This window comes from Gallinula chloropus (assembly GCF_964237585.1).
Source record: "Gallinula chloropus genome assembly, chromosome: 4".
Lineage (NCBI taxonomy): Eukaryota > Metazoa > Chordata > Aves > Gruiformes > Rallidae > Gallinula > Gallinula chloropus.
Genome location: NC_140088.1, coordinates 74698698 through 74725444, shown reverse-complemented (window position 1 = coordinate 74725444; position 26747 = coordinate 74698698). Strand labels below are relative to the sequence as shown.

The following is a 26747-nucleotide window of genomic DNA, read 5'->3' as shown; positions in this document are numbered from 1 at the left end:
ACACTAAAATGTGTCAGGGAATATATTTTTCTTGAACTCCATCAGTTCGGTATCCTCATAACTCACCCTGGTTGTGTACGCTGCTTCGGGATCATCTTCTAGGACTCTGGAGAGGCCAAAGTCTGACACCTTGCAGACTAAGTTGCTGTTGATTAGGATATTCCTGGCGGCCAGATCTCTGTGTACGTAACCCATGTCAGACAGGTACTTCATTCCTGACGCGATGCCTCGTAGCATCCCGACCAGCTGAATGACCGTGAACTGCCCATCGTTCTTCTGCAAAAGAAAGGAAGCATTTGATCAGCCGAGAGTCTCCGCACCCTCAGCACTGCGTGTGCAGGAATAAAAATGCAAAGGCAGGTCTCCAGGGAAGAAAACCAGGGAAATTAATAATTCATTACTTTCATGCTCTGACCATGAAGCTTTTCAAATTTTCACTGTTTGGATTAGGATCTCTAGAGACAAAGCTAAGGAAATGTAGTTCTTTTAACTGGAGATCAAGGAGCGAGCTATTTCCACTGGTGACTGATAAAGAGATTGTGACTGGGAGCGAACACATGTAGTTATGTGTATAAAGGCACCGGGGTGGGCTGTGTCTGAAAAGCCAACTGAATGGTGCCAAGTCGCATGGAAATCCTACCTGCACAGGTCCATGAGTGAATATCTGGGGGTAAGGGCTCCTCCCCATGTCGCCGCACCACATTTCTAACCACTTCCCCTATCGACCCTTCTCTAGCTCTTACATGCCATGGACAAACTCTGACAAGTCTGGGGTCTGCCATGACACAGTGTGGATGTGCTCCTGAAACATCCAACTTTGCAGGATAAGCTAACAATTTCCATGCAGCAGATTGACTTCTAAAATAAGCATAACATCCTCCAATTTCTTTCTTCTCTGTTTGCATCAATGAATGAACCAGGTCCTTCACAATGACGTACACATATAGATTAAACAGACAACTGAGCTACTCCTGCCTCCAGACAGCATCAACAGTTGGACCAACACCTAGCAAACATTTTCACTGATATTAACCATCTGCAAAGAACCTAAACTTTAACCAAGGTGCCCCTGGAAAAAGACTCTAAGTATTACCTTTAAAAAGGTATCCAGAGAACCGTTCTCCATGTATTCAGTCACTATCATTACCGGTTTGCCTGGGAAGAAAAAAAGTGCAAGAGTTTGATAGTGATTTATTTCAAAGAAATTGACAATAACGAGGTCTTTTCATAATGCATCTGAACGAGCATATACAGCCATGCAACAGTAAATCTACGCCAAGACACTGCTGCACCAGCAGGATGACACTAGTTTTTGCCAGAATGTGTGTAGATATAGGGAATCGAGGAGAGGATATAAAGTACTCTTGTAGTATGGGTGGAGTACCAAGCCCTAGAGTGCTTCGATGATGTTTGAGGATGAGGTTGGAAGCTGAGCCCAGGCAACCTGTGCACAAGCTTCTCTCCTCATCTCTGTGAACAAGCTGAAAGCTTGCAGAGGCCAAACTGCACGCAGTGACCTCTGGACTCTTCCTTACAGCCTCAACACCCTAAAGTAACGACAGCAGCCCAACAGAAGCAACCAGGATGATCTGAAGTATCTGTCTGTATTCAAGTAATCCCACGTGACAGACCTCATAAACACATCTGGAAGTAAGAGAAGGAATATTTATGCTCCAGAACAAAAGCAAATTAAGTATGGAATAAGTGTGAGTGGAAATCAAAATAAAAGTTCTTAACAAAAGACCTGGTCTCCTATTGTTGACAGGAATAATAATGTTTTTCCAAATCCATTTGATTAATTTTTATGCCCGAGTCATTTTAATGGTAATTATATATAGTTTTTGCTCAGTTTTTATATCTAATTTCTCGCTAGCTTGCCACAATGACATAGCAATAATTAATGTAGTGTGCTCCAGCCCTTGTAAATTCGATGAAATCTTATAAGAACATGTAAATTATTTTTTATTTAAATCAATTTCCATTAGCTAGCATGAAGCACAGACAAAAGAGGAGCTGTCAATTATTTGTAAAGTGCATTATAAATGTCTTTCATAGAAATGATCAACGAGAGCCGCTGCGTGTCATAACACGCACATGAAGGTAAATGCTCCTAAAAATTGGTGCATGTCCTACCATTAAGATTGATCTTAATCTTCCCACTTTCCTGTTACCCTAACTATTTGCCTAATTTATTGCTTAATTATCTACATAATAAAGGTAATTGTGAACTTGTCAATCAAAACACTCATTGTTGTGCAGACACTACCTTTGCAGTGTGAGGGACCCGTGCTGCTTCAATTCTTTTGAGTTAATATCACAGCTACTGCCTGCGCTCAAAGCTTGCCAAAAGTATTACTTCTGATATGAGAAATGCACCTCGGGGACTTGAAAAATATCATTGAGTCCCCAACAAAATAATGGGCCCCATCTTCAAGGATGACAGCCATCTGTCTATGCACAACATTAGCTGTGTGCAGGAGGGAGGAGAGATCTCAGGTGACGTTGCTGTAGGCTGGCAAATACATCAGTGGCTATACAGGGAAGGAAAAATCCCATGCATATCTCAATTTTTATTTTTATTTTTTTTTTAAATGCTAATGCCCCAACTGTAGCATGGGGTCCTTTATCTCTGATACTTTAAGGCAGTGTTGCAGCAAGACTGATGTTTCATTACACCACCATCCTGGGGAACCTCCTTCAGACTCCTGCCTTTGGTTGCCATCAGAGGAAAGAAAATAAGATTTCTGGCACTTATGTTTCATTATCTGACCGCTGCAGGTTGACAGTAATCGTGGAATAAATTAGTCCCATCTCAGAGAACATGGAAATAAAGACACAAATAGAGTAATTTTTAACAAAGTAAATTAAAAGTAAACATTGGCCCTTCTAAAGCACTGATTCTCCGTGTCAGCAGGGCTACCTCCCGCTAGCATTACAGGGCCATAAAATGCATGTAGATGTCACTCATATCAATGTACTAATGCAATATGCATTAGTCAGTGCAACCAAACGGGATGCGAGTGAAAACAGGACAGCCATTACCTTTGTAAACCAGAAATAGCTAAGGACTTGTCTGCACGGAGACAATTAATCCAAATTAACTGAGGTGTGCATTTGAACTAGATTAGTTAAATGGTATTAAACCCCTGCGTGGATATTCTAATTCAGAATTAAAAATAACCTAATTCAATTTAACTTAATTTATTTCCAAAGTAAATCATGATGAAGCAAAGACATTTTACCCTAAATATCTTAATCTACAATAGGCCAATGACTAAAATACCAAAGGGAAAGCCAAGTTAAACATTACTTTGAGATAACAGCATAGTTTGGGATTCATAAAGGTTGCTTTGGTCCATTTAAAATAAACCAAAAAAGATGGGAAGATGCTCCAGATGGAAAAAAACTTCCAAGTGCTGCAAACAAACATTTACTGAGCTAATGAGGAGCTCAGGGTGCATCTAAACTCCAGTTGCTCAAACTCAAATTTAGAAGCAAAGCTCCCAGCATCTCCTTGGTCTATGGTGCAGACGCCCATTCTATATAAAAGGGTGCTGGCTAGGGACGCACCACCCTCTCTCAAAGTGGGATTCCCACCCATCCCCTGAGGCCCCAGCAGCCAGAGTCAAACCCGTGTCAGCAGGTAGAGTTTAAGCAAGTATAATCATCATGCACTTCCTGCCCAATATGCCACATCCCTGCAAGGCCAAAGATGTGAGCTTTTATATATTACGTGCTACAGAAGGAGAGAGAGATCTTGATATTTCTTCAAATTTTGGGGAGAAACATATCTTGGCTATTTTGTTCTTTCCTTAAAAGTTTTAGAAAATGCAATTTAAAGGAAAAATGCAAGAAAAGGTTGTTGATTGCAAAATAGCATTGATTTTGAGTAGGCTGTAAGGATCCGAACAGGACAAACAGCTAGCGTCTCTAGGCACCTTCTCTACTGCAGCTCTGAAAAGGAGTTAATTTTGGAGATGCTACCTCTGATGAATGAAGATTGGTACCAACAGCAGCCACACAGCTAAGCTGTGACATTACCAATCATGAAGACAACATTCAGGCTTTTGAGGCTAGTGCTCCTTCAGCAGGCAAAAACTTCCTGAAACACTTAAAATGTGTCTTAAAGGAGCAGTTATTTTCAACTAAAAAGTCTTTGATGCAAATAACATAGCTCTTCCAAGGCTTTAAAATGGAAGAGTAATAACACCTCTGCACCCTTTCCACAGCCTCAGCACCAAACTCCAGAGAGGCTTGGGCTGGGAATGGTTGGATGTGCCATCCCTTCCTTTGCCTTTAAGTGCGCGCAGTAATGTGAAGAACCAGGCTGGGAGAGTTATTTTGCTAACTGAGCAGTCAGATCTCTTGCAATGGGATGTTTTGCCATTCATTTCACATCTTCCCCAGGCCCTCAATCCCTCTCATAATCCACATGCCAGCACCAGGGCCATCACTATCAGATCCTTAGTCATGGTTTTACCCAGTCCTGTTGTCTTCAGCTACACTCCCATTCTCCTTCCCTGCTTCTGGAAAGCAAAACTTCAGTTACCTCCTGTCCTTGCTCACATCCCACGTGAGTGATGTGATCACAAGGCTCAGCACTACCCTCCTGTGGGCTTTGCTTCAGTGGTTTCTCAAAGTATGATGGCTGGAAATCATCACTGTTTGTGGTGGTTTATGTTTGGGGTTTGTTTCTAGTAGCATATTCCTCCCTGTTTTCCTGCCAGGGAAATAACAACTTCTTGGCACATCTTTGCTTACCCTGGAGCTCATGTGGTTTCAAAAGTAAAGAAATAAAGTAAGGAATAAGAAGCAGACCTGCTGGAAAAACTTACCGGATGGTTCAGCCACAGGGACTGCTGAACTACTTGCAAGTAAGAAGTCAGGGGCAGCACACTCCGTGGCCTACTGCCATCTTCATCACTGCCTGAGGCTGGCCAGGTATATCATCTCCTATTTTTGTCTCAATTTTGGGCCTTTGGAGGGTGTTTTTTCTCTTAGCCCATGCATATTATGCTTGGGTGAGGCAAGGTTTGCAGAGGGAGTTAACTTGTTTTATAATTTTTGCCATTATCTATCCATTCTAGCTGGAATAATGCTGAAATCCTTTGGGTACAAACCCTCTTTGGGCACAAACCCCCAGGTTGCCCTGGGGAACCTGGTCCTGGCTGGACCTACGAAGCGTGATGTTTCAGGCAAAGGAAGTTCACCGTTTTTGGAGAAATTATGAAAGTCGCAGTCAAAACGCAAGTTACCCAAGTCTTCTTCCCCTGAACAACTCTCCCATCAGCCAAAGTTCAAGAACAGCAGTTCACAGCAACTTGCACCTACTTTTTGTGACAACACCTTCAAGGTGGATGATGTTGGGATGGTCGAATTGCCCCATGATGCTTGCTTCTCCCAAGAAATCTCGCCTCTGTTTCTCTGTGTAGCCCACCTTCAGGGTTTTGATAGCCACTGGAAACTCGCGCTTTCCATGCAGCTTCAGCCGCCCGCTGCAGACTTCTCCAAATTCACCTTCAGTGAAAAATCAGAAAGAACAGGATCACATGTCAAAGGAACACATAGCACAGATCCATCTACAGCATACAGCCCAGTCCCTATAAATAGCTGATCAAAAGCATGCAGGGCTGCCCCAAATTCATGGATGTGGGAAGCTGAAGAGCACAGTGATCATCATCACCTCAAGCAGCCAGTGCATCAAAATCCAATTCATAGGCACAAGAAAACTAGGAAGAAAAGTGTAACTTTCCTATATTTAAAGTTATGCTCTGTATTCCATTGGGCTTTTTCCTCATTTCATGTTTTCCTCTACTAAATGAAAGAGTCCTGTCACATCCTATATCATTGCCCTGTATAGACAGCTGTAAAACACGAGCCACTTGCTTCTTAACCTTCCTTTGGTACGTTAAATAGATGGAATGGTGTTAGCCTTTCACAGCAACATATATTTTTATAGACTATAAACCCTTTCCAATTTTATGACCACCTTTTAAAAGAAGTAACCCAAATGGATTTTTTTTCTCTTTTTTTTTTTTTTTCCTGGTTAACAGTAAATCACCTCCAAAAAAACAATAGAAGAGGACAGAAAATATTCCTAAGGTTGGATGAAATTCCAAACAAACAGCTAACTGGAAAAAACATGGGAGTTTTTTGGGTTTTTTTTAAAGCAAGGAAGCTAAAAGCTTTGGTGGCTTGTGGTTTTTTGCTCTCCCACGATTTCTTATTAATTTTTTTCTTCATCACTGACCTTAATGGTGGATGAAAAAGGTTAAAATGGTGAAAAGAACCTGCAAATTAAGTGAGTCTTTTCCCTTAGCATCCATCAAAGTAACTCAGGTTTTTCCAAACATGACTATTTTCTGCCATTTACAGTTCAGGACCTGAATTTTAAAACTTCAGCTAGAATATGCTCCCCATCACTTGCAGGATGCCTAACAGCACAAACATTTCACTTCCCTTCCCAGATCTCACGTGTTAAGAAAGCCAGCCTTCCACACTACTTGGTCATGAAATGCATTTCCATACCAGCTCCGATAACTCTTTCAATGGTTATGCATGAAGCTTCAATTTCCTTAGCAAACTCATGGACAGCTTGATTAGGGTCCTCATAGGTGTGGGGGTCAATGTAGGTCCTTACTCCAGGCAGCTTAACTGCAAACACAAATTAAAAGGGTTAATGGCACATAGCACGGCAGCTATAACTTGCACTCTGCTTTGCTGAGAAAACACTGCAGCAGGAAACCTATTTCTATGGGAAAAATTAATAGTATTCTTGTAAAATTACATCTGGATTATGTGACACGTCCAACTTTATCGTATTTAGAAAAGCGTGTGATAGTGCCCAGCTGGAACGAGGAGCAGCTAAAAATCCCTCTCAGTGTTGTGTAACAGGCTGGTCTGGGGTCTGGCACAAAAGGATCCTTTTCTGGATCTGCAAAGGATATGCCAGGAGGAAAAGTACAAAAAGCAAATCATTAAGGGAACAACTTGCCAAGCAAGTTGGATAGATAGGGGTTGATGGAGAGCTGCAATAAATTATGCTCTACCAGTCACATATTATCTAATCAATCAGCAACATAATTTCAGACAGAGCTACTGAGATTTAAATGAACTGAATATTTGCCTGTGGGTTGCACCAATATAATCAATAGCAGGCATTTTCTCCAGGACTTGAAAGGGGGAAAAAAAAGTATTTTCATTATCCATATTATAAGTTTGTTTTGACAATCATTAAGGCTACTCACATGAAGAGATGCTCATCAGTCTAATAAGACAGCTACATTACACTGTGGCTCTTAATTGATTTGCTTCCTGCTGCCTTCATTACATAGCAGTAATGGAAATTTGACTTTCACTCAAGAAGTGTTTGCCTTTTCCACCCCAAAAGGCACCTCACTGTTAACCATCCCCAGATCCCACAGCACTTGACGAAGGAAGTTGTACAGGACTGATAGTAACCATAATATGTACTTTCTAGCATCACCACAGAGGTTTTTTGTACATAAGGGCATTAACATGGTATTTCTGAAAGTTTCCAAGGAGCAAGAAGAAGGCATTTTTCCTTATGCCTCTGCAAAGGCATCCAAGGCAAAGAGTAGCTGTGGGCTTGGTCCTCATGGCTGTCTGGGGTGGAGCAAGGGCTTCAAAGAGGTATTCTGGACTGATGTGTCCAGGCCACAGTAGCGTAGACTTGTTATGTGCTGACCAGACAAAATTAGTAGCACTTTGGGACACACAGCAAAGTCAGGGGAACAGAACAAAATGGCTTGCTAGGGAGATCCGCTGCAAACATACAGGTGTGAATAAGCTGGGCACATATAAGAACTGTTAGAACATTCAGTTCTCCACAGGGCAGGTGGGAACTTACTGAATAACACAATAAACAATTCTTTTGTGAAGTACCAGCAAAACCAGATTAGAAAACAAAAACCCAAGCAAAAAACAACACAGCAAAATAACAAAACCTTCTCAGTTGTATTTCTCATAACCACAGAGAGCCAAAACCACACATATACATGTTTGATCTTTACTCACTGTGGCCATTATGAAAATGCATCTTTTCTTCTTCTGGATCTTGTTTGGCCTTACTATAGCCACATCGCCTGGAAAAAAAATAACAAAACCAGAAGAGTGTTTTTGTCTCAGGTATTACAGTACCCTGCTCTTCATTTCAAATCACACACAGCACAAAAACCCAGAGCAGCAACGAATCCACCCTCTCTAGTGGCTGTATTGCTGCTGTCCCAGTTTTAGCTCATCAAACCACTTGCAATTTCCCTAACAGGACTCAGGGCCCAAGGCCCACTGATTTTCAATTGGAGTTGTGTTTCCAAATCCCACAGAAGCTTTGGAACAACTCCACTCTACCATACATCTAATTCAGCTATTATTAAGAAGAAAAAAAAGCAAGAACAGGAAGGACGATGGAAGGGGAATGGGATGAAACATCAGAATAGCAGAAGCAAGATTTCCTGTATTGCAGAGCTTTTGCAGGCACCATGTTGTATGTATTGCATGCTCCCCTTCATCCACTGGGCATCTGCACAGAACTTTGACACTTTAGAAAAAGCCTTGTGTAAAAAACACCTTATACACATGCAAAATCATGGCTTAAAAAAAAAACAACCAAACCCTTTTATCTCACACCTTCTAGGGTCTCCTATGTATTCCTGGCTCTGAAGGGGTTTCCTGCCCATCTGTCCTTATGCAAGAGAGCTGCCATTCATGCAATCCCCTCTGCCCAGCAGCAACACAGATAGAAGAAAGCATACAGTCACTGCCTGACCTATCTTGCTCCCACATGAGCACTGGACAGTGCCAGGATGCTGCCATGTCCTACCATGGGGTTGCAATCACAGCCAAAGGGGAGTCTCATCTCCCCGAGGAAAACATCCTATTAATCTTTGGCTGCTTTTTCCTGATTTGTCCCTAACTCTTCTTGATGGTTCTCTTGGTGATGTTACTGCATTAGCTTTAACTGGCTGTTTTGGTGGCATTTCCGATACCTGCCCCACTTGGACAATCACGTAGGATGCCACAGAATAGCTGCATAGGCAAGGAGAGCTGCTATATACGTGCATATATATACACATTTAAAAATACAGGATGAAGTACGTATGATGCCCATGTATGTGCCAGTCTTTCCAAGGACCTGGTATTACAAGTGGAGAGAGGATCTGGATTACCCTTAAAGCAAACCGCATGGACATGAGAGAGAAGGACACTGCTTGGTAGAGGGAAAAACCTGCAACAAGACATCTGCAAGCGTGCAGCAGGATCACTAGCCGACACACCTCAAACAGAGCCTCAGGCTACCAGAAAGCCACTTAAAGACGAAAAACTTGTGAGTATTCCCTTCCATTGCCCATGATCTTTGAGACAGGGACATGCAAGCACTCCAGCACCACTCACAGCAAGGAGAAGCATACGATTAGCAGAAACAAAACTGCAATTAGGAGGAGGCAGTAACAGGCATCTGCATGAAACATGCCCTCAGCGTGAAGTCCTATTATGGGGAACTGCTGTCTGCCTGGATGCAAGGGGCCAAGCAGCCTTCTGGCTATAGGATTTTGGCACTGGATTTGTGAAATGATCACGATTAGAAACAAAAGCCCAAACACGATGGGACGCACACACTGCTGCTCAGCTGGCCTCAGCAGAGCTGGCCACCGAAGGGTTGAGGAGGAGGGAAAGCAACACGAGCTTGTGGTGTTACTCCAAGGAAGGGGAGCAGGCTCACAAGCTTACCTTGGGGGAGAAGGAGAGACATGTGCCAAGGGGAGAGGAAGAAAAAACAGACTGCAAAGGATGTGCAAGTGCAAGGGGTTGGATCCAGACAAGGTGCAGAAGACAAGGGGGAGGCTGACAGGCAGTCTGGGGCACAGGGAAGGAGATAAACAGGTCACATTTGATAAAAAGCCAGGCTATCCATGCAGGGCATGATTTCAGCAGCAGCAACCAAGGGATGAAGCTGACAGGCAGTCCAGGGGCACAGGCAAGGAGATAAACAGGTTGCACTTGATAAACAGCCAGGCTATCCATGCAGGGCGCGATTTCAGCAGCAGCGACCAAGCTGAGACCATCACACTGGGAATGCAAAACCCACAAGAGCGGCAACGCGGTGCCTTGAGACACGGCTTAGTTATCCGCATGTCAGTGCTCGTTGCTCTGCTCTAGCAGCAGCAATGCCATTTCCTGAGATGGGGTCCTGGCTAATTAACTCAAAAACCAAGCACAAGGTGTACACAGAGACCCTGGGAGGAAGGGTCATTTCAGAGCAAGTTTTGGTGTTCACAATCCCTGGGTGAAAATGGATTATTCTTCATTATACTGCCTCCCCCTTTTAAGTATATAAAGTAGAGATAAGAGTATTAGTATCAATTCCCACTTCTGGCAACCCTAATTTTTTTCTGCTGCAAGTTGCCAAAAGTTACAGCAGTTTTCCACAGAAGTAATTTTCTGGGTTGAGGTGTGTAACTCAATTTTCCTCTTAAAAACAGACAAATGTTTCAATTCATCCTTCTACCAAATGCACATATACAAGATTTCTCTTTCTCACCTTTTAGAGAAAATGCCCTCATCTCTTCCTCAGGCTTGGAACACTTCCCCTATGAACAAGCTTGTCTAACATTACCCTTTTGATACCCACATCTGATTCTTCGACCATGAAGAGGGACAAGAGAGAAATGAGGAACATGACATCGCTTGTGTCCAGCAATCCAAGTGCACTTTGATGCATAACAGTCCATGTTTTTCTGCCCAGGGACACGCTCAAAGGGGTCAATACAGACCAGTTGGCTCGGGCTGCCCCTGTCTCAAGCTAGGTAATATACACAGCAGCACATCACGTTAGCAGACAAAATCAGACTCTGGGATCCCCAAAGCATCGTTAAAACAAGCCCTGGCAATACACACCAAAGTAAAATGGCAGCTAGCAGACAGTGACTGTCAAGCAACAATTGGGTGTCACTAAGAGCTCGCTGCAAAACCTGCCTGTTGCAACCACTTACTCTCTTTGTACAGTCACTTTCTTAAGCTACCCAGAGAAACAAGCCATGGTCATGCTGACTGGGGCTAAACCACATTTCTTCCTTTCTCAACCTTCACATGCTTCAAATAACACACATAAGCAGTGTTTTCTCCTTTCTTCCCATACTAAATCCCATAAAGATCTGCTATTTCAGGTTAACAGCCCTGATTCACTATGTGAATCTTAAGGGAAGATAAAATATCTAAACACTGTGGTTTGCAATATATTTTGGGGGAAGAAACAGCTCCCACTTGCTTGTGAAACAATCCATTTCTGCATGTGCATTTGCTCTTAATATCTATTGGAAAATCTGCAAGTCAGAAGCCTCCAGATGGAAGACTCACCCTCGAGTTTATTGTCATTGTGCAAACCACAGATTCCCTGTATCTTTTCTATATCACGTACAGCAAAAGCATAAAGATCTTGATGCTCTGATCCTTCTCCTACTGAGCTGGAGACACTCAGCCAAAGAGCTAACATAATTCAGCATCACACCTGAATCTTGACTCATTCACTCCTGTTGAGGATTTGTCCCAGTTTCTGTATCTAGAAAGCAGATGTCTTCCTTGCACAGCTCTGTGTTTTTCAATAAAAGTATCACAGGGGGAAAAAAAAGTGAGACTTTAAATATTCTTAAGGCATCATGTCTTATTTAAAAACTACTTGGAGATTGGCAGGCAGCTTATAAAATATTTATGGGGCAGATTATAAAAGTGAAGTTGTAAAATGATCCCTATATAGGTTTATAAAATATAAAACGGACAGGTAGAAAGATGAAGAATCCAGCTGGGAAACCAATGCCCACTGCCTCATGTGGCAGAAGCCAATTCACGGAGAAAAATCCTTCAAGAAATGAGGCGGGAAGATGCTTGTTCTCCCTGGACCGGTGTAGACACTCTGCATCAGACCCTGTGCTTCAGGGTACCCTTGCTGGGTGGCTTGCAGCCCCTTGGCCACCCAAGGCATCCTCAAAAACCACAGAATGCCCAAGGGAAGGAGTTTCCCTCTGTCTAGCTGAGGTCACTACTCTTATCACAACCCAGGCAGGTCAGAGTCAGTGGAGCCAGACCTTGGATATCTTTATATGCTTTTTTATAGGCATAAGTCAAAGCATTTCAGCACACAGCCCAGGCATTACTGGAAATGCACATGGGCCAACATTTAGGCATCCCCGATGAGAAAAGGCACCTCACCTTGCTAGGGCCAGCCAGTACCATCGAACATCTTGTGCCCTGAAGCAGCACATAATCTCCCATCCCAGTCTTGCAAAGATTTATACATGTATTTAATCTCTTAAATATGAGATAAATGAACTCTGTGTGCTTCTCTGAAACAGAGACAAAATGCCACTTGCTTTTCAGGGGTGAGACCTTCACTCAGAAGCACATTCTTTACAATAAATCAACTTTGAGGAATGCCTCCAACCCATCTTGAGCTGTCATTTTACAGGAGGTTTGCAAGGACTGCAAGGTTGTTGTTTACAAGGGTTAGGGATCATTTCAGGCTATTTATTCCAAGATGTTAAAGCAATAAGGCTGCATATGTGTTGCAGGGCAGGACCATGTTCCACCCAGAGGAATAAACAAACATTGATCCATCTATCTGGCCAAGATCCTGTCGCCTCAGCTCATGTGTGGAGACAATAACTTGTTCAGCAAGTAGTTTTATCCTGGATAAACAATCCTGATATTGAGAGCCAGAAGCAAAAATCTACCTCTGGTGATGTTGTTTCAGTTCAGCATTTGCCTTTGCTGCTTGCAATTCTAGAATATATTCAGTATTACAAAACCAGGGAATACTCAAGGTGCTAGTGCAAAACAAAGAGCTTTTACACTGGAATAAGTTTTCCATTTTCCTGTTCACTTTCCTTCTGTTTTTTTGATGCCTATAATGAGTTACTTTCATCACACCAGACCAAACTTTCACCTGGAGTAAACTTGGGAGCAACCCATGGAGGCTGAGAATCTAGCACGTTCAACTCCTCTGTCTACTCTCAAAGTCCATTAGTTTGCAGAATGGGATCAAAAGAGCAGTAAAAGTTCTTGAGATGACAAGCTAAGAGCTTCAGCTCAGTTTGAAGATACAGGAATGACGACTGGCCCAAGAGGAACCCGGGCAGGTTCCTTTCCTAAGGGCTGCAGGCTCACCATCTTCTCAGCTGTTTTCCCAGCACTACTGTCCCCCCTAAATGGTGCAACCCTGCCTTTGACCTCCAACTAACTTGGACGCCTTCCAAAGGAAGTTTCACAATTGCAGCATTGGTATTTTTAGCCTTTAGTCTTTCCCTGCACTGAATGACTCCCTACTTTCCTAAACCACTACCAGAACAATTAAAAACAATTTAAACAAGACACCATTTCCCCCTCTTGCAGGAAGCTCCTTCTGAAGTGATCTCCATAAATCTCTCTAAAGAGGTTGGTATGCCTTCCCATAGCACAGCCAACAGCATCCGTGCCTCGCAGTCACTTTTCTCCTTGCCCCCTCACAGCTTGCTGCCACATTAGCCTCTCTGCAGCTTAGGAGGAAACTTGCAAAGGGTGTCTTCCAGGTCAGCCAAGTTTTCCCTGCATACATCTCTGTTTGGGGGCCTCGCTGAGGAGCATGACTCCCAGTGAGGGACTGCTCGTGCGCTGGTGGCACAGGCACAACATACAACAGAATTACCAGAAGGTTTTCTTTTAGCACAATCATTGCCTGGCTCCCAAGAATTACCATTTGTACCAAAAGATTTTGCAGCCAGATGCTTTTTGCTGAGCAGCCTTGCTTGCTAACGTTCTTAAGCACTCAAAAGTTACAAAAACAACTAGAAAAAAGTCCTGAGAGGAAAAAAGAAAAAGCCTTCTGCTTTAGGGCCATCCTCCAACAAACACAGTAGAAGAGTTTCACACCTCTACCCAGCTATGCTGCAAAACCTTCCCAGTTTAACAATGCACGGGGGCATCTCGGTGCTCCCATGGTTTCAAGCAGCTATCTGGTGGGAATGGGGATTTCACGAGTCTCTAGGAGGCTTAGGAATATCTCTGCCTGCACAAATTACAGCCAATTCAGAAACTTAAGACACATTCCCTTCAGGGAGCAACTCAACTCACATCCAGTCAGACCAACACAAATTAAAATCACCCTTCCTTCGATCAGACAGAAAAGAGGGGAGAGTACAAGAGAGCAGAAACTGGTGAGACAGCCCAGATAGTGGCAGAATGGGGCAGCATGCAGCATGGACACGCAGCTCTTGGAGCCTGCAGAGATATGTCCAACACTGCTGGAGCATATCATTGGCAAATAGCATCATGTCATTGCCCTGTATGTCATACATTGACATGTATGTCGATGACATACAGTTCGTTTCACTGACATGCACATTACATGCCACTAAATACCTTTCCACTCCCACCTGACCCTCGTCTCCTTTCTGGGGGCAAGTTATCTCCCCTGGTCCCTTTTGGTGACAAGAAGCAGAATTTGATGAAGTGTCCAGCGATGTGATTATGACACATGACATAGACGTAGCAGTGGCTGGATTTATCACAGCATAACATACAGGGTTGGGTTTTTTTGCCCTGGGACCCCTGCTTTTGCTGGAGACATAATCTGCTTCGGGCACGTGATTTCCAGTTGTTGAGATAGACAAACTGAGTGCAGAGTTCAGATGAGAAAGCGATTTCCAGGCCAAAACAAGAAAGGGAGGGAGAGGCAGACTGTGCACAGAAAACATGGAGGGAGGACACGAAATAGGAGCCAGCACGGGTGGGAACACTGACCATGTTAGGCTCGGATAGGCAACAGCACGCAGAGAAGAAGCCCACCCACAGCCATGATCGCAGCAACTGAAAAGCAAACAAAAAGGCCCAGGATAAGGAATAATCCCACCGCCCTGGCAAGGTGCAAATACATTTGCGACATTTTTATATGCACTTCTTCCTTCTTACTGCAATTATTATTTGGACCTTAACACCCTGGGCCTCAAGAATTTCATGGCATGTGCTACCATTTGGGAAAAATGCCTTGGGCAGAGAGTGCAGCCCCTGGTCCTGCAAAGCAGTTAACCACGGGCTTCCTGTACTTGAGTACCACCATTAGAATTAATGGGGCCACCCATGTGCTTAAACTTAAGCACCTGCCTCGGAGCAGGCAAAGTGACTTTCCCCACAAGCATGTGTGCCATACACTTTCAATTTCCTGTAAGGAAAAAAGCACTGGATGAACGTGAGCCCTGCTTTTGCAGACCCTGATGCATGTACTCAACTCACAGCCCTTTCTGGGTCTTCCTGTCTAAATGAGGCTTTACACACACACTACATATCTGCAGAAGCAGGACCTTGTGAGTCGTGTGAGAGATTTCAGCCTAAATAAACTCAAATTATGGGAAACTGAAAGGCCCTGCGTGTCCACAGCTTGCTTTTGAAGGCTGCCTAGCCATTACTCTAGTCTAATCAGAGTATTGATTCACGCCTGGCATCGGTCCGTAACCCGAGCCTGGCCGCACTTCGGTAATTGCCCTTTATCCTTGCCAGAGAACTTGCATGGACAACGTTTCTGTTACCAAATCTATTAAGGTAATTTATCCTGAAAAAGAACATGATGCAGAAGAAACAACAGGAAGAACTTCAGTACGATATACAAGCAGGAGCCCAGTGGTGCAGACATACTCCGGTTAAAGTCAGCTGAAGATCTCACCCATCATTTCTCCTCAAATCACCATAACATGTTGTCCTTGAAAAAAAATTGTGCTCATCAGATTTTTATAAAGTATAACTTACAATGCCTAAACACATTAAAATAACCTATTTAGACAAAATTAACATTCTCCAACTGCACCACCTTAAATTATGATGCAAAATAACTTCAGGCATGCAATGATTTACAGAATTATATACTGGATTATGTGCTTGCTTAAATTAAAATTGGTGAAGAATGTCTCTCTAAGCTCCTTCTGCATCAGCAAAACAACTTGCTAACATTTTCTAAACAGTGATGCCAATATTTTTTTACTATAATTGACAATATTTTATATTTTCATAATGCCCCAGCTTGTGCAGTCATACGGTAACAACTCAGCCTTCACTAAACCTCTCTACTGATCCACGTTAACACTGGAGATCCAAAACCCAAAAGCACACAAAAGGAACCCAATCATTATATATTTTTAATCAATTCTGTCATTTTCTGGGTTTAACTGCACAGGATTTGAGTACAGGAACTTCAGAAGATTCTTGTGGCTGTGGTGACATAGCTTACATTGTAGCTAGGAGACTATTCCCTCTCAGGTATGTGAAGTCAAGGTTTTTTGAAACAAAAGTTCAATTAACCTGAAAAGCAACCATTTCCTTAAAATAATAAGAGCTTGTTGTTTTCTTAAACAAAGAAACTCCTTGAGTGCCTCATCAGCAACTGGGCTGCTCTGAGACAAAATCAGTTCCCTGTACTGAATGCAGAGAGCGCTTCAGATCTCACTTGCTCCCTTTATGGGTAGGAAAAAACGTGCTCAAATGCAAGTGAAATGTGCCTCAGAGCAGCCTTACTCCTGCACACCCCTCACATAATGCTGTGCACCTAGGGTCAAAATACTCTGAGGTGTAGCTTTAGGGGAAATCTAAAGATCTTAGAAACAAACTAAGCTGGATCAGCAGACAATAAAATTCACTTTCCAGTCCCAGGAGCTCTTGGATAGGCAAGTGAATGGGCTACTTGGCCTGAGCAGTTCAGAGAGAAGAAGATTTATTACTGCTTCTGTTAAAAGGATGGCTTGATTTGTCAGATAAACTTCAGAATATAAAAATCCTGAAGCACATAAAACTGTATGGTAAAGCCCAGCAAACCCGCTGTGTCCTCATGGCCACTGCATTTGGTTGCTGATGGCTTCTTGGAGGGGCAGCGCTTCCATCTCCTCTCTCCATGCAGAGGTCACTCAGTCTAGAAACGGAGGAGCTGAAAGCAAAGGCTTTTCAGGCAAGATCAAATGCTGTGGCAGAGTAAGAGATCACCACTCAATGAAATACACCTGGACCTCTCTGGGCTTTTAAGATCTTCAGCCAGCAAGCTGAAATGCACTGGGAGGCAGTCAGGATTTGAACCAGCATTGTCTAAATCAAACTTATCTGCAAAAATCTCCTCCAGTGTCCCTGAATCAACGATCAGACTATGACAGGAGCTTGTGGGAGCTGCCCTGGGCTCCAGTGCGTGGTCAAGAGTCCCTCCAATCTGCTGCAGGTTAACAGATGACACATCCACATAACAGTGAAGGATACTGAGAAAACACCTGCAGCTTTAAATCCCCCTTGCTGGGAAAAGACGAGGTGCTGAGGTGGCAACATCTCCAAAAGCCAAGCTGGCTTGAAACAAGGTGTGACTTCTGTTTTGAGCTCTGGCTTCAAGGAAAGGGCTGCAGATGGGAGGAGGCTGGAGCTGCAACGACACCTCCATGGCCTGCTGGCACTGCCCTGCTTCTTGGCTAGACCAACTCTACTGCCTTCAGTTATTTCAGGCACACAAAGCCAACACTTCTCCAGCTCTAGCAGAGGTGACCCTGGCAATACCTATGTGGTTTGCAAACCCAACTGTCCAGAGAGCAAATTTTAATGAACCTGTGCTAGGAGGACTTATCAACACTCTTGGCATCGTTTCAAACCCTGTGCTACATGCTTTGTTAATGAAATGTATATGTATGATGGGCCCCAACAACTGTGCCTGCAATCAATGTAATTAATTTACCACAAGTCTGCAGATGACCCAGAGAGCATTCAGAATTAAACTACATTTCTAGTGGCTAGACAGATCTCAGAGAGGCTCTGCCATATATAGCTGTGGCTTTTAAGAGTTATAAGTTGAAGACTTGGAAGTCATGATAAATGAAAGCCTTGTTTGTTGCTTTTAATAAGCTGCTCTAATGGGATGTTCTTCAGAGGCTTGCAATTAGAGACTGATATACGTGAGGGTGCCTGGGAACATTTTTCTAATCCTTCACGCAGCCTTCAGCAATGGCAAAGATTGCTTCCTGCATCTCCAGGTCAGGAGGCCAGCACTACACCTGGCACTTCATGAGACAACATGCTTGCTTCAAACATCAGAGGAGCAGCATTACACACCACACTGTGTAACGTAAACTGCTAGGAACATATTCCTACTTTGCCCAGAACTGTATGAATGTTTAAGGAGTCACCTCCTCTTCCTGCTGAGCTATAACTAGTCCACATGTTAAAGGATGTCTCTGCACTGTTCAAGAATAACTGAGAACGCAGAAGCCCAAGCAGATGAGATCTGTGCATTCACTATGGGGAAGGAGAGTAATGCTTCCAGGGAAAGGAACTGCACTTGGTAAGACCTCTGATATACTTTGCTATGGCTATTTCTAGCATGTGAAGCAAGCGAAACATCCACGCATTCAGAAGTGCGGAGGGATGACAGTCTGATTTTCTTCTTCATCTTCTACCCACTCAATAGCCAAGAGAAGATACTGTAAAACCCTACTTTAAAGCATTACATATGCATGGGGCTTCCACCAGTGCTCAGCAGGAGCCTGGAACTGTTAGCACTGAAGCCAGGCTTCATTTGCAGGTTGAAGGACAGCGCAGTTCTCAGAGTGGAAAGGGGACTTCCACAATGCCATTGAACACATCACCTGAATGAAGGCAAGGAGTTTTTGTCACTGCTGCTGCACTGCATTTCCCCTGCTCAGACAAAGCTTACACCAGCTGCTTATCTGTTCATGATGGTTCTCCTGCCGCATTCCCTTCCTTGGCTGCTGCCAAAATAACTTAAGTAATGCTTTTGAGGGCAATGCCTCATGGGCTCTGAGCTTAATTACAGATTTGGTCAACTCTCACCTTCTGTCTGGGCCAAAATCATCTGAAGGCAGATTAGCTTAGGTCCTTAAACCCCCCTTGAACCTGCAGCAGCTCAGACTGGCTTGCAGAGCCCGGTGTGTCTGCACAGAAGTACTAACCCAAGAAGTGTTTACAAATGAAAAGAAAAAAGGCATTGGAGCAATCACATTTGCCAAGCTGACCTTGGCAGGATGCTAGAGATGAGGACTACGGGCAGCAGATTGTCACACCGCATCACCCTGTGTAGAAGGGTGCACTGGAGGGATCCTGTATACCAGCGTCACTAATGTTCCTCTCTGGGAATAAGTACCGCCAAGGGACAAAGAGGCTGTTAACAGGACGGAAGTAGTAAAAACCTTGACCCGAACAAGCAGCAGGACCAGACCCTGCCTGCTCCTGGTGGATGGGAATTTGGACTTGGCAGAGCAATAGATTCTCCAACAATATCCTTCCTCTTGTCAGGTGAATTGCAGGGAATATTTGGCAGTGGGCAGCATCATAAAGTGGCTATAAATCACAGAGACAATGTCCTGTAGGAAGAAGGAAGAGCAGGCAAGAATGTAGAGATAAAAATCCTTTAAAAAGTAACAACTAACAATAATTGTGACTCACGCTGGAAAAATTCTCTCTATGAAAAATGTTATCTACAAACAGTCTCCCATTTCCCACGGAAATATTGAAAAAGCAAAGTATTTTAAGCCCTGACATATCTTGGAAAATAGGATGAGGGGGAGGTTGTGGAAAAATTAATTGACCTTCCATATCACGGAAGGTTGCAAATGCTGGCTCGGGACCTAGGATATACACCACAATCCTTTCACCCTCTCTACTCTCTGAAAGTCACTTTCTAACAAGATGCACATATTTGTGTCCAGAAAGTAGCCCTCTGCCACCGCAGGGGCTGATATTTAAAAGTCTAAATCAGCTAAGGTCAAGGATGGATACTCTGGTGCAGAAGTCTCTAATTGCCAATGCCCAGGTGGCAAGATTTGTCTTTGCTTTGTCTTTTGAAGGCTAGTTCCTTGCCAGGGAGAGACTTTCTATATATGTATGACACAGGGTGAGGGGCAGTTTTTTGTTGCTTCAAATCTATTTTATCCATAAGTTCTATAAAACACTCCCTCTGACTCTTTGCAAGATCACTTGAGATGGAAAGGTCATCCACAATGGGTAGCTGGCTATAAATGCAGATGCACAGTACAGTACATTTCTCAAGTTACTTCGAGCAGCTTTTGCAAACATGCACAGAATTGACCCAACACGCATGCCCATTTTACTCTGTAAAAGCCCACACCTTTTTTTAATGCTATAAAACTCAAATGCTTGGGGGACTGGAGGGACCAGTGGTCTCTTAACGCTCACGCTGAGACCCCATCAGTTTTGCAAACAGGGCTTAGTTTGAAGAACAAAAGACAGGGAACTGATCTGCAGCGGTAGGTCTCCTTCTTGGGCTGATCCAAACCTGGCTTTCTACCTAGTTTTTAGGAAGAAAGGGGCTGATGCCACCACGACTGCAGCACATTATTGCTCCCTGTGAGATGGAGCACAAAGATCTTTGTGACCGGCAGTGTTTGACATAGAATGTAAAATGAAAGTCTGTAATGATTTTAGATTAATATATACTTCAATCAGGAAGGATGATGCCAAACAGCATCTAATTCAATCATAGCAAAATGTATAGCCTTGATCTATCTGTAAAATGCATCACGCTTTCCAGAACAACACATAATCCTAACAAAACAAAGATAATAACAACTCTGTGTTCTTTAATTCACTGCTTGTAGCTGGTTTAATAATAGATTTTCAATCCACTTCCCTTTTTTTTTTGCTGAGACAACTACACTCTGATTTAGTGAATCTCTTTGATTTGTAATCTTGATTGTTATATTATTAATATGTCCTTGATGCAAAGAGCAGGATAACTTTAAAAAGTGATCAGCTATTTTGCTTGGCATTTATGACCTTGATCAGAGGACGCATTATTTACAGGAAGAGTTTTCTGGAGCATCTGCAAGTAAATAAGCTCTGAAACGCAGCTTAATTGTTTAGGGCAAAGCACATTTAGTTTCAAATTCCCAGGAACCTCCAGCTTCAGACACAAAATGCGTTTCCACAGATGGACATTGGCATGTGGAAATGCCACCGTGACCACCGTTCAGCTGACCTTTGGTTTAGGGCCAGCTGCCAACGGGAAATTCCAAGCTGTTACCTACATTCGTTCAAAAGAAGTGAGAAAACTGCAGAGACACTTGAAAGCAAATAAAGGGGAAGGAGAAAACTTCTGACCCTGGGAGCCTAGCAGAAAATAAAAAGCCTGCGGAGTCCAGCAAACTCTTAAGTCCTGCATTTGCAAAACTATGTTCTGAGCTGCTGAGAGCAGGACAACATCCTCTTCTCACTGCAGGGCTGCTCTCAAGCCCCTGCTCACTTCAGCCTGGCACTTGAGAGAACAGGAACAAAGAGATGCACCACAGCATCCTAGGGAGGAATATCCTAATTCTAAGATGCCCAGGGCCTGACAGGAATCCTGGGAACAGAAACAAGGAGCCTGTTTGCAGGAGCTGGGCAGGCTACGTCTGCAGTGCTGTAGATCAAGAAGCAGTTTCTCCTTCGCTCTGCTACTGGGCAGTACTTGCTCTCCTACATTAGCAGAAAAGACAGAGCTGGGGCTTTGCATAGCTTGCTCAGTGTGGAAAGCAACAGTGATTCCAGTTGGAGCAACTCCTGGAGTTCAAAATGTCTGTTTTTCTAAAAGCAAGTACAAGAAGGAATTAGGAAAGGAAATTTAATGCCCTGGAACCAGACACTGGAACAACATAACCACTCCAAAGATATAGGAAAGCATCTTCCAGAAACAGGTTAACAGCTTCAGAAAGGGATTATCCCATGACTTGGAATGCGTTTATCATCCCCGCAGTGTCACAGCAGGAGAGTCACTCCATGAATTGTCTTGAAATCATATCCAAGGCAAAGCAGCGTGACACATTTCGGTGGCATCTCTGCTTCTTCCAAACAGGAGTGATTTTTTTGCTTTGCTTTGTTTAATTTCAAATTGGCTGTCAGCTTTCTGGGCTTCTGGGGTTTATTTGTCTGTTCTCATGAGTCACTCAATGCACTAGGTGGGCTTTAAAATTCATGGGAACTCAAAGTGGCCAAGAAGCTCTGTGGTTTTGAAGCCAATTGTGTAACGATGGACCAAACCTTGGTGATGGAGGCTTTTCCACCATGTCCAGCTGAGGGACCGGGTTCTTGCTAGTTTAGGGGAAGGGTTGAAAAGATAAAAATGGACCAAGAGCCCTGTGCCTGCCCCTTCACACACATCCACTGTGGCACCATGAAGAAGCTCCTGAGCATCTGCAACTGCCCCGGGGTCCATGGAGAGGGATGTGAGTACAAGGTAGGATTAAAGCAGCAGCAGATGCGACAATAAAACTCTAGCCAAAGGATACAAGGGCTTTTATAAACAGAGGCATAAAGAGCCAAGAGGAAGCACATCCTGGAAAGCCCATTAGGGCAAAGGACAGAAAGACATAACTAACGAGAATTGCTGACAAATGGCTCGGACTTTGTAACTGCTTGCTTGGACCAGAGAGCAAAAAGGAGACTTGCAAGGGCATGTCCTCCTCAAAAAGGTCCCAAGCACTTGCCAGCGACTGTGGAAGACCAAGAGCTGCTGGTTGCCATACAGATGCAATTCATTTTGGCCACAGAGGGATATAGGTCCCTCCACCTGTGATTCATTCCCTGGACTACTTGCAGAGGTGCCAGGTTACATCTCCAGTTTCCCTATGACCACGCAAGCATTCCCGTGTTTGCATCAATATAAGCATGCATCCAGGCTCAGGGAGGCCAAGGTCCACATCCCCCTGCTTTGTTCGAGGAGGGATTTGATTCAAAACCTCCAGCCCTTAAGGAGAGACTTGAACTCCTGCCTACAGTTTCCAGAGCCAAGTCTTTTTGGCTACAGTTTTCCTGTAGCCCCTGGTGTGAATGGCCTGTAGCCATTCACTCCCCCGTATCGCTGCATGCTTCTCGTGCAGACAGGAGCATTTACTTTCCCAATTTTAAGCCCAACAAGTCACTCAAAACAGACAACAGGAGCTCATACGTCTGAGCTGGAAGAGATTGTCAGTCTCTGACCTTGTGTGGAGATGAGTCTGGCAGCACACTTACCTTTTAAGACAGGAAAAAAATGTGAGCTTCCATGGATGCCTTATGCCTGGTGACAGAGCTGCTCAGCATGGCTGGATTTCACCACACTGTGTGCACAGACTGACATCCTACCTCCTCTAGGAAATAAGACCCCCAGCCACTATGTGCAGTAACTGTTCTTCTGCGAGTATCTTGTAACTACTCTTAACAATCACAATACCCTGTAATTTACAGTCACCTTGCTAGACCCGAACTTAAGACAGACCTGTATCATGAAAGCAACAGTGGGCTGGCGCGTTCCTTAGAAGCATAAATGTTTTCTTTGCAATGAAAATAAATTCAGCCTTATCAATAGATGTACCTCTCATTGCTCTGCATGAAGGATGCTGCATCATTTGACTACTGCCATAAAAAAAATGTACTAATACACGTGCAGTATATGACAAAAATGCCTTGTGTGCTGGCTGCCACACAAATTTAGTGCCTCAGTACAAACTGATCCTGATACAAGCCAGATTTCCCCCCAATACCATAATCCCTTGTTCACCAGCAAGTTCAATCAACTTCCATTAGAGCTGTCAAAGATGGCATAGCCCAGGCTTTCATCACTTGCCTATGTTTAAGCACATGAGAAGTCAATGGGATTGCTTGATGATTTGAAGCTGAGGGTCTCCCTCAGCTCCCACTCCATGGGAGGAGTTCTCTGTATAATTTACTAGTGTGTGGGCAACACATTAGTGTCCTACACATGAAAAATGAAATCCAGGCCTGACCAAAAATTGGGGCATTTGGCCATTCAGCTGGGTTTCTTCTCTCTTCCTTTGCAAGTGCTTTCTTGAATTCAAGTCTCCTCTGTTCACAAAGCCCACTGTGAGCTCTGAGTGCAAATATAAGGGTTTCAGGTTATTTTACCAGTAATAACATGTTCTGTTTATTTTTAAAGGAATGTGAAAACACTCCTGTGAGAATTGAGTTGAATAATCAGGGCCAGTCTATACAGAGATTAAATTCATTGGGAAGTGAACTACATCTGTGAGCAAGCCTTCGCCATTCCTGCCTGTCCAAACAGATCAATCAGCCCACCCTCGTGCTGTTTTACAGCGCTACCGCTTGACAGCTTCGTTCACATGCTGCTTTTGCCTAAATCGTGCTAATCAGCTGGTCAGATAAAAGTTACTGTAAAAGTTGGAGAAGTATAAATACACAGCTTCTTCTCTTACCTTCCACTGAGAAGGAAACCGATAACAACAGCCAGCAGAATGACTCCCACTGTTACAGACACAACAATTATAGGAATCTGGCTCTGGTCGCTGGATGCAGCTACTGCTGGGATGAGAAACAGAAAATGGAGATTAAGGTTAAAATGATAGTCAGCACTCACATGAGTCTTTCTAGTGAGGCTGCCAGTCAGGTTTCAAGCCTTACCAGTTTGTTCCTTCTTTTACAGTTTGTGTTTTCCCCCTTTGCTGTCTGTTTCTAGTTTGGAAAGGAAATGGATAGAAAGAAACCAGAAACACATGCAAAACCAAGCCAAAACCCCAACGAAAATCGCATCTCATCACTGAACTCACAAACCAAATTGTTGCAGAACGCAGCCTTTGAGTTTGCAAACTCAAGTTTCTCTTCCCGGGTTAGCAGCATTAAAATCATAGAGATCAGAGAGGAAAGCCCAACAGGTTCCCATTTGCAGAGAGAATGTTTATGGAACGTTATTGTGAAAAGACATAAGCAAGGTCCCCAAGATAAACAGCATTACTTGTGCTTAGAAACTACAAACAACTGAAAATGAACTCCTTGTGGCATTGATACCACATGGCCAGAGGGATTTGCTAAGACACATACTCTGGTTGATCTTTTTTTTTCTGGTCAAGAGACACAGAGCACTCCCAGCCCATCCATGCCTTGTAAAAAGCCCTCCTGCCAAAATGCAGGAGACACGTTCTGGGATTAAGTTGTCAGTAGAAAGTTCAGGAAAGCTGTTTGAGAACTGGGTTTTGCCACAGGTTAAGAACAGGTGAGCAAGCTCCTCCAGCCTGTAAAATGGAAATGCTTACACCACTTGTACCTTGTTTATCTGCTCTGAGCTGTAGGGAAAGAGGCCATCTCTCCCCATGCATTTGCAGTGGGTTCCCCAAGCAGAAACCAAAGTCTCCTCACCCTGCACTCTCCATTGCCAGCTTATCAAGCTGCATAAATTTAACCACCCTGGGGTACAAATCTGGCTTCCTCCCTGCAAAATCAGCTCCCCAGGGTAGGTGCTGCTGCTGTGCAGGGAAAAAAACCTCATTATAGCTCCTACTCCCGTGCCAGCCCCGGATGAAGCTTCTTCCACTCGGGGGAGCAGCAGGAATTGATTGTGCACTGAAGAAGCCTTTAAGTAAATGATTGAAGTAAAAAGGGGTCCTTAGCATAGGATTAACTTTATGGAGGCCATAAAATAACTGAATATAGTCCCATATTCATTGTTAAAAGAAACACGAAAAGGTATGGCATTTAACATTGATCTGCGATGGGTTTCAAGTAGCTCTTTGTATGGGAGCTCTCCAGTGCTCAATGGCGAGTCGAGCGGACCTGCCAGAGCAATGAAAATGATTCCAGAAGGATTGGGCGCGATTCCTTAAATATTTAATGTTAACTGCTCCAAACCTGTGCCATCACCCAGAGATTTTATTAGCCTCACGAATTTATGGAAGCTCCTTAAGATGATGTTTTATTGCTTTCTTGGCAAAATAATTAAAAAGAAAAACATTTAAAGGAGAACATTAAGCCGTGACCAGTGTGGTTTTGCACAGCTCAAGGGATGGGGAAATGAGATAACTTCTGCTGTGATCTATGGCAGTTAAAAAGCCTGAAATTGTAAGCCCAGCTTGGACCTAGCTACCATTTAAAGCTGGGGGAGACCGGCATCACCCCCACCGTGACTTGATGACATGTTCCCACTCCTGCCCAGCTGCATTAGCTCAGCAATCCAGCCAAAAGCCAGTTTTTGGCCAGGTCGGTTTTATCAGAGCTAGATAAGCCCAGTGGCATTTGGAAAGGAGGACAGCACCAAGTGGATATACCCAGCAAAAGCTTACACCCAATTAAAAAACTCCCATTGAAAAATGCAGCCCTGGCTGCATCACAAAGCTTTGCAGAACTGCATATGCAGGCAGCAGTATGTAAAAAAACCCCAATAGTTTAGAAAAAGAGGTAAGTCCAAAATGAGTCACAGCTTTCCCCCATCCCCCCCATTGTATTTCTCAGGCTGTTACTTCATATTTCTTCCAAGAGTATTACAAATAACTCTACAGAAACCTTGCAAACTGGAAACAAGGTTTGGTCCAAATGATTTTGGAGACTGTTTTTGATTCTCACAACAGTCACTGAAAGGTTTTCATTTGTGCTCGAATCAAAATATTATGTTTTGGCTCTACCAAGGGGTTCAGATCTGAACTCCAAAGTAGCAGTGAGATTTCAATCTGTGATTGCTTTCAGATTCTCTGGGATGTACAGGGAAGCAGCGGGAGTCTGGTCACAGTCCTGGCACCAATATTAACTTTATATAGGGCCTTGGGAAAAAAAAAATATCACTTTTAAAAAGGTTTTAAATGTCAAATGGAGCTGCATTTTGCAAGATACTGTGGCTTACACTGCATTTCAATTCCACCAAGTGTTTAAACATCTGGTTAAGTCCTGCTTCAGCCAGAGCTCAAGTCCAACAGAAGAACAGTTCCTAGTTCCCAAACTGTGGACCATCCGGT

The 26747-nt window shown here is 43.7% G+C and overlaps 1 protein-coding gene across 4 annotated transcripts in view; it reads right to left on the bottom strand.

Annotated features, from left to right (window-relative positions):
- Window positions 1-26747, bottom strand: part of EPHA5 (EPH receptor A5) — a gene marked incomplete at its 5' end in the record, with an annotated part of 197846 nt that overhangs the window by 18734 nt on the left and 152365 nt on the right. Inside the window, 7 exons of one of the 4 annotated variants that reach the window (XM_084263299.1) lie at window positions 67-276; window positions 1094-1155; window positions 5332-5517; window positions 6529-6654; window positions 8038-8105; window positions 14791-14856; window positions 24225-24330. In XM_084263299.1, coding sequence (XP_084119425.1) covers window positions 67-276; window positions 1094-1155; window positions 5332-5517; window positions 6529-6654; window positions 8038-8105; window positions 14791-14856; window positions 24225-24330 — 824 coding nt within the window. The remainder of the gene's footprint in view (window positions 1-66; window positions 277-1093; window positions 1156-5331; window positions 5518-6528; window positions 6655-8037; window positions 8106-14790; window positions 14857-24224; window positions 24331-26747) is intronic. The other 3 variants (XM_084263300.1, XM_084263301.1, XM_084263302.1) reach the window with 3 other exon arrangements.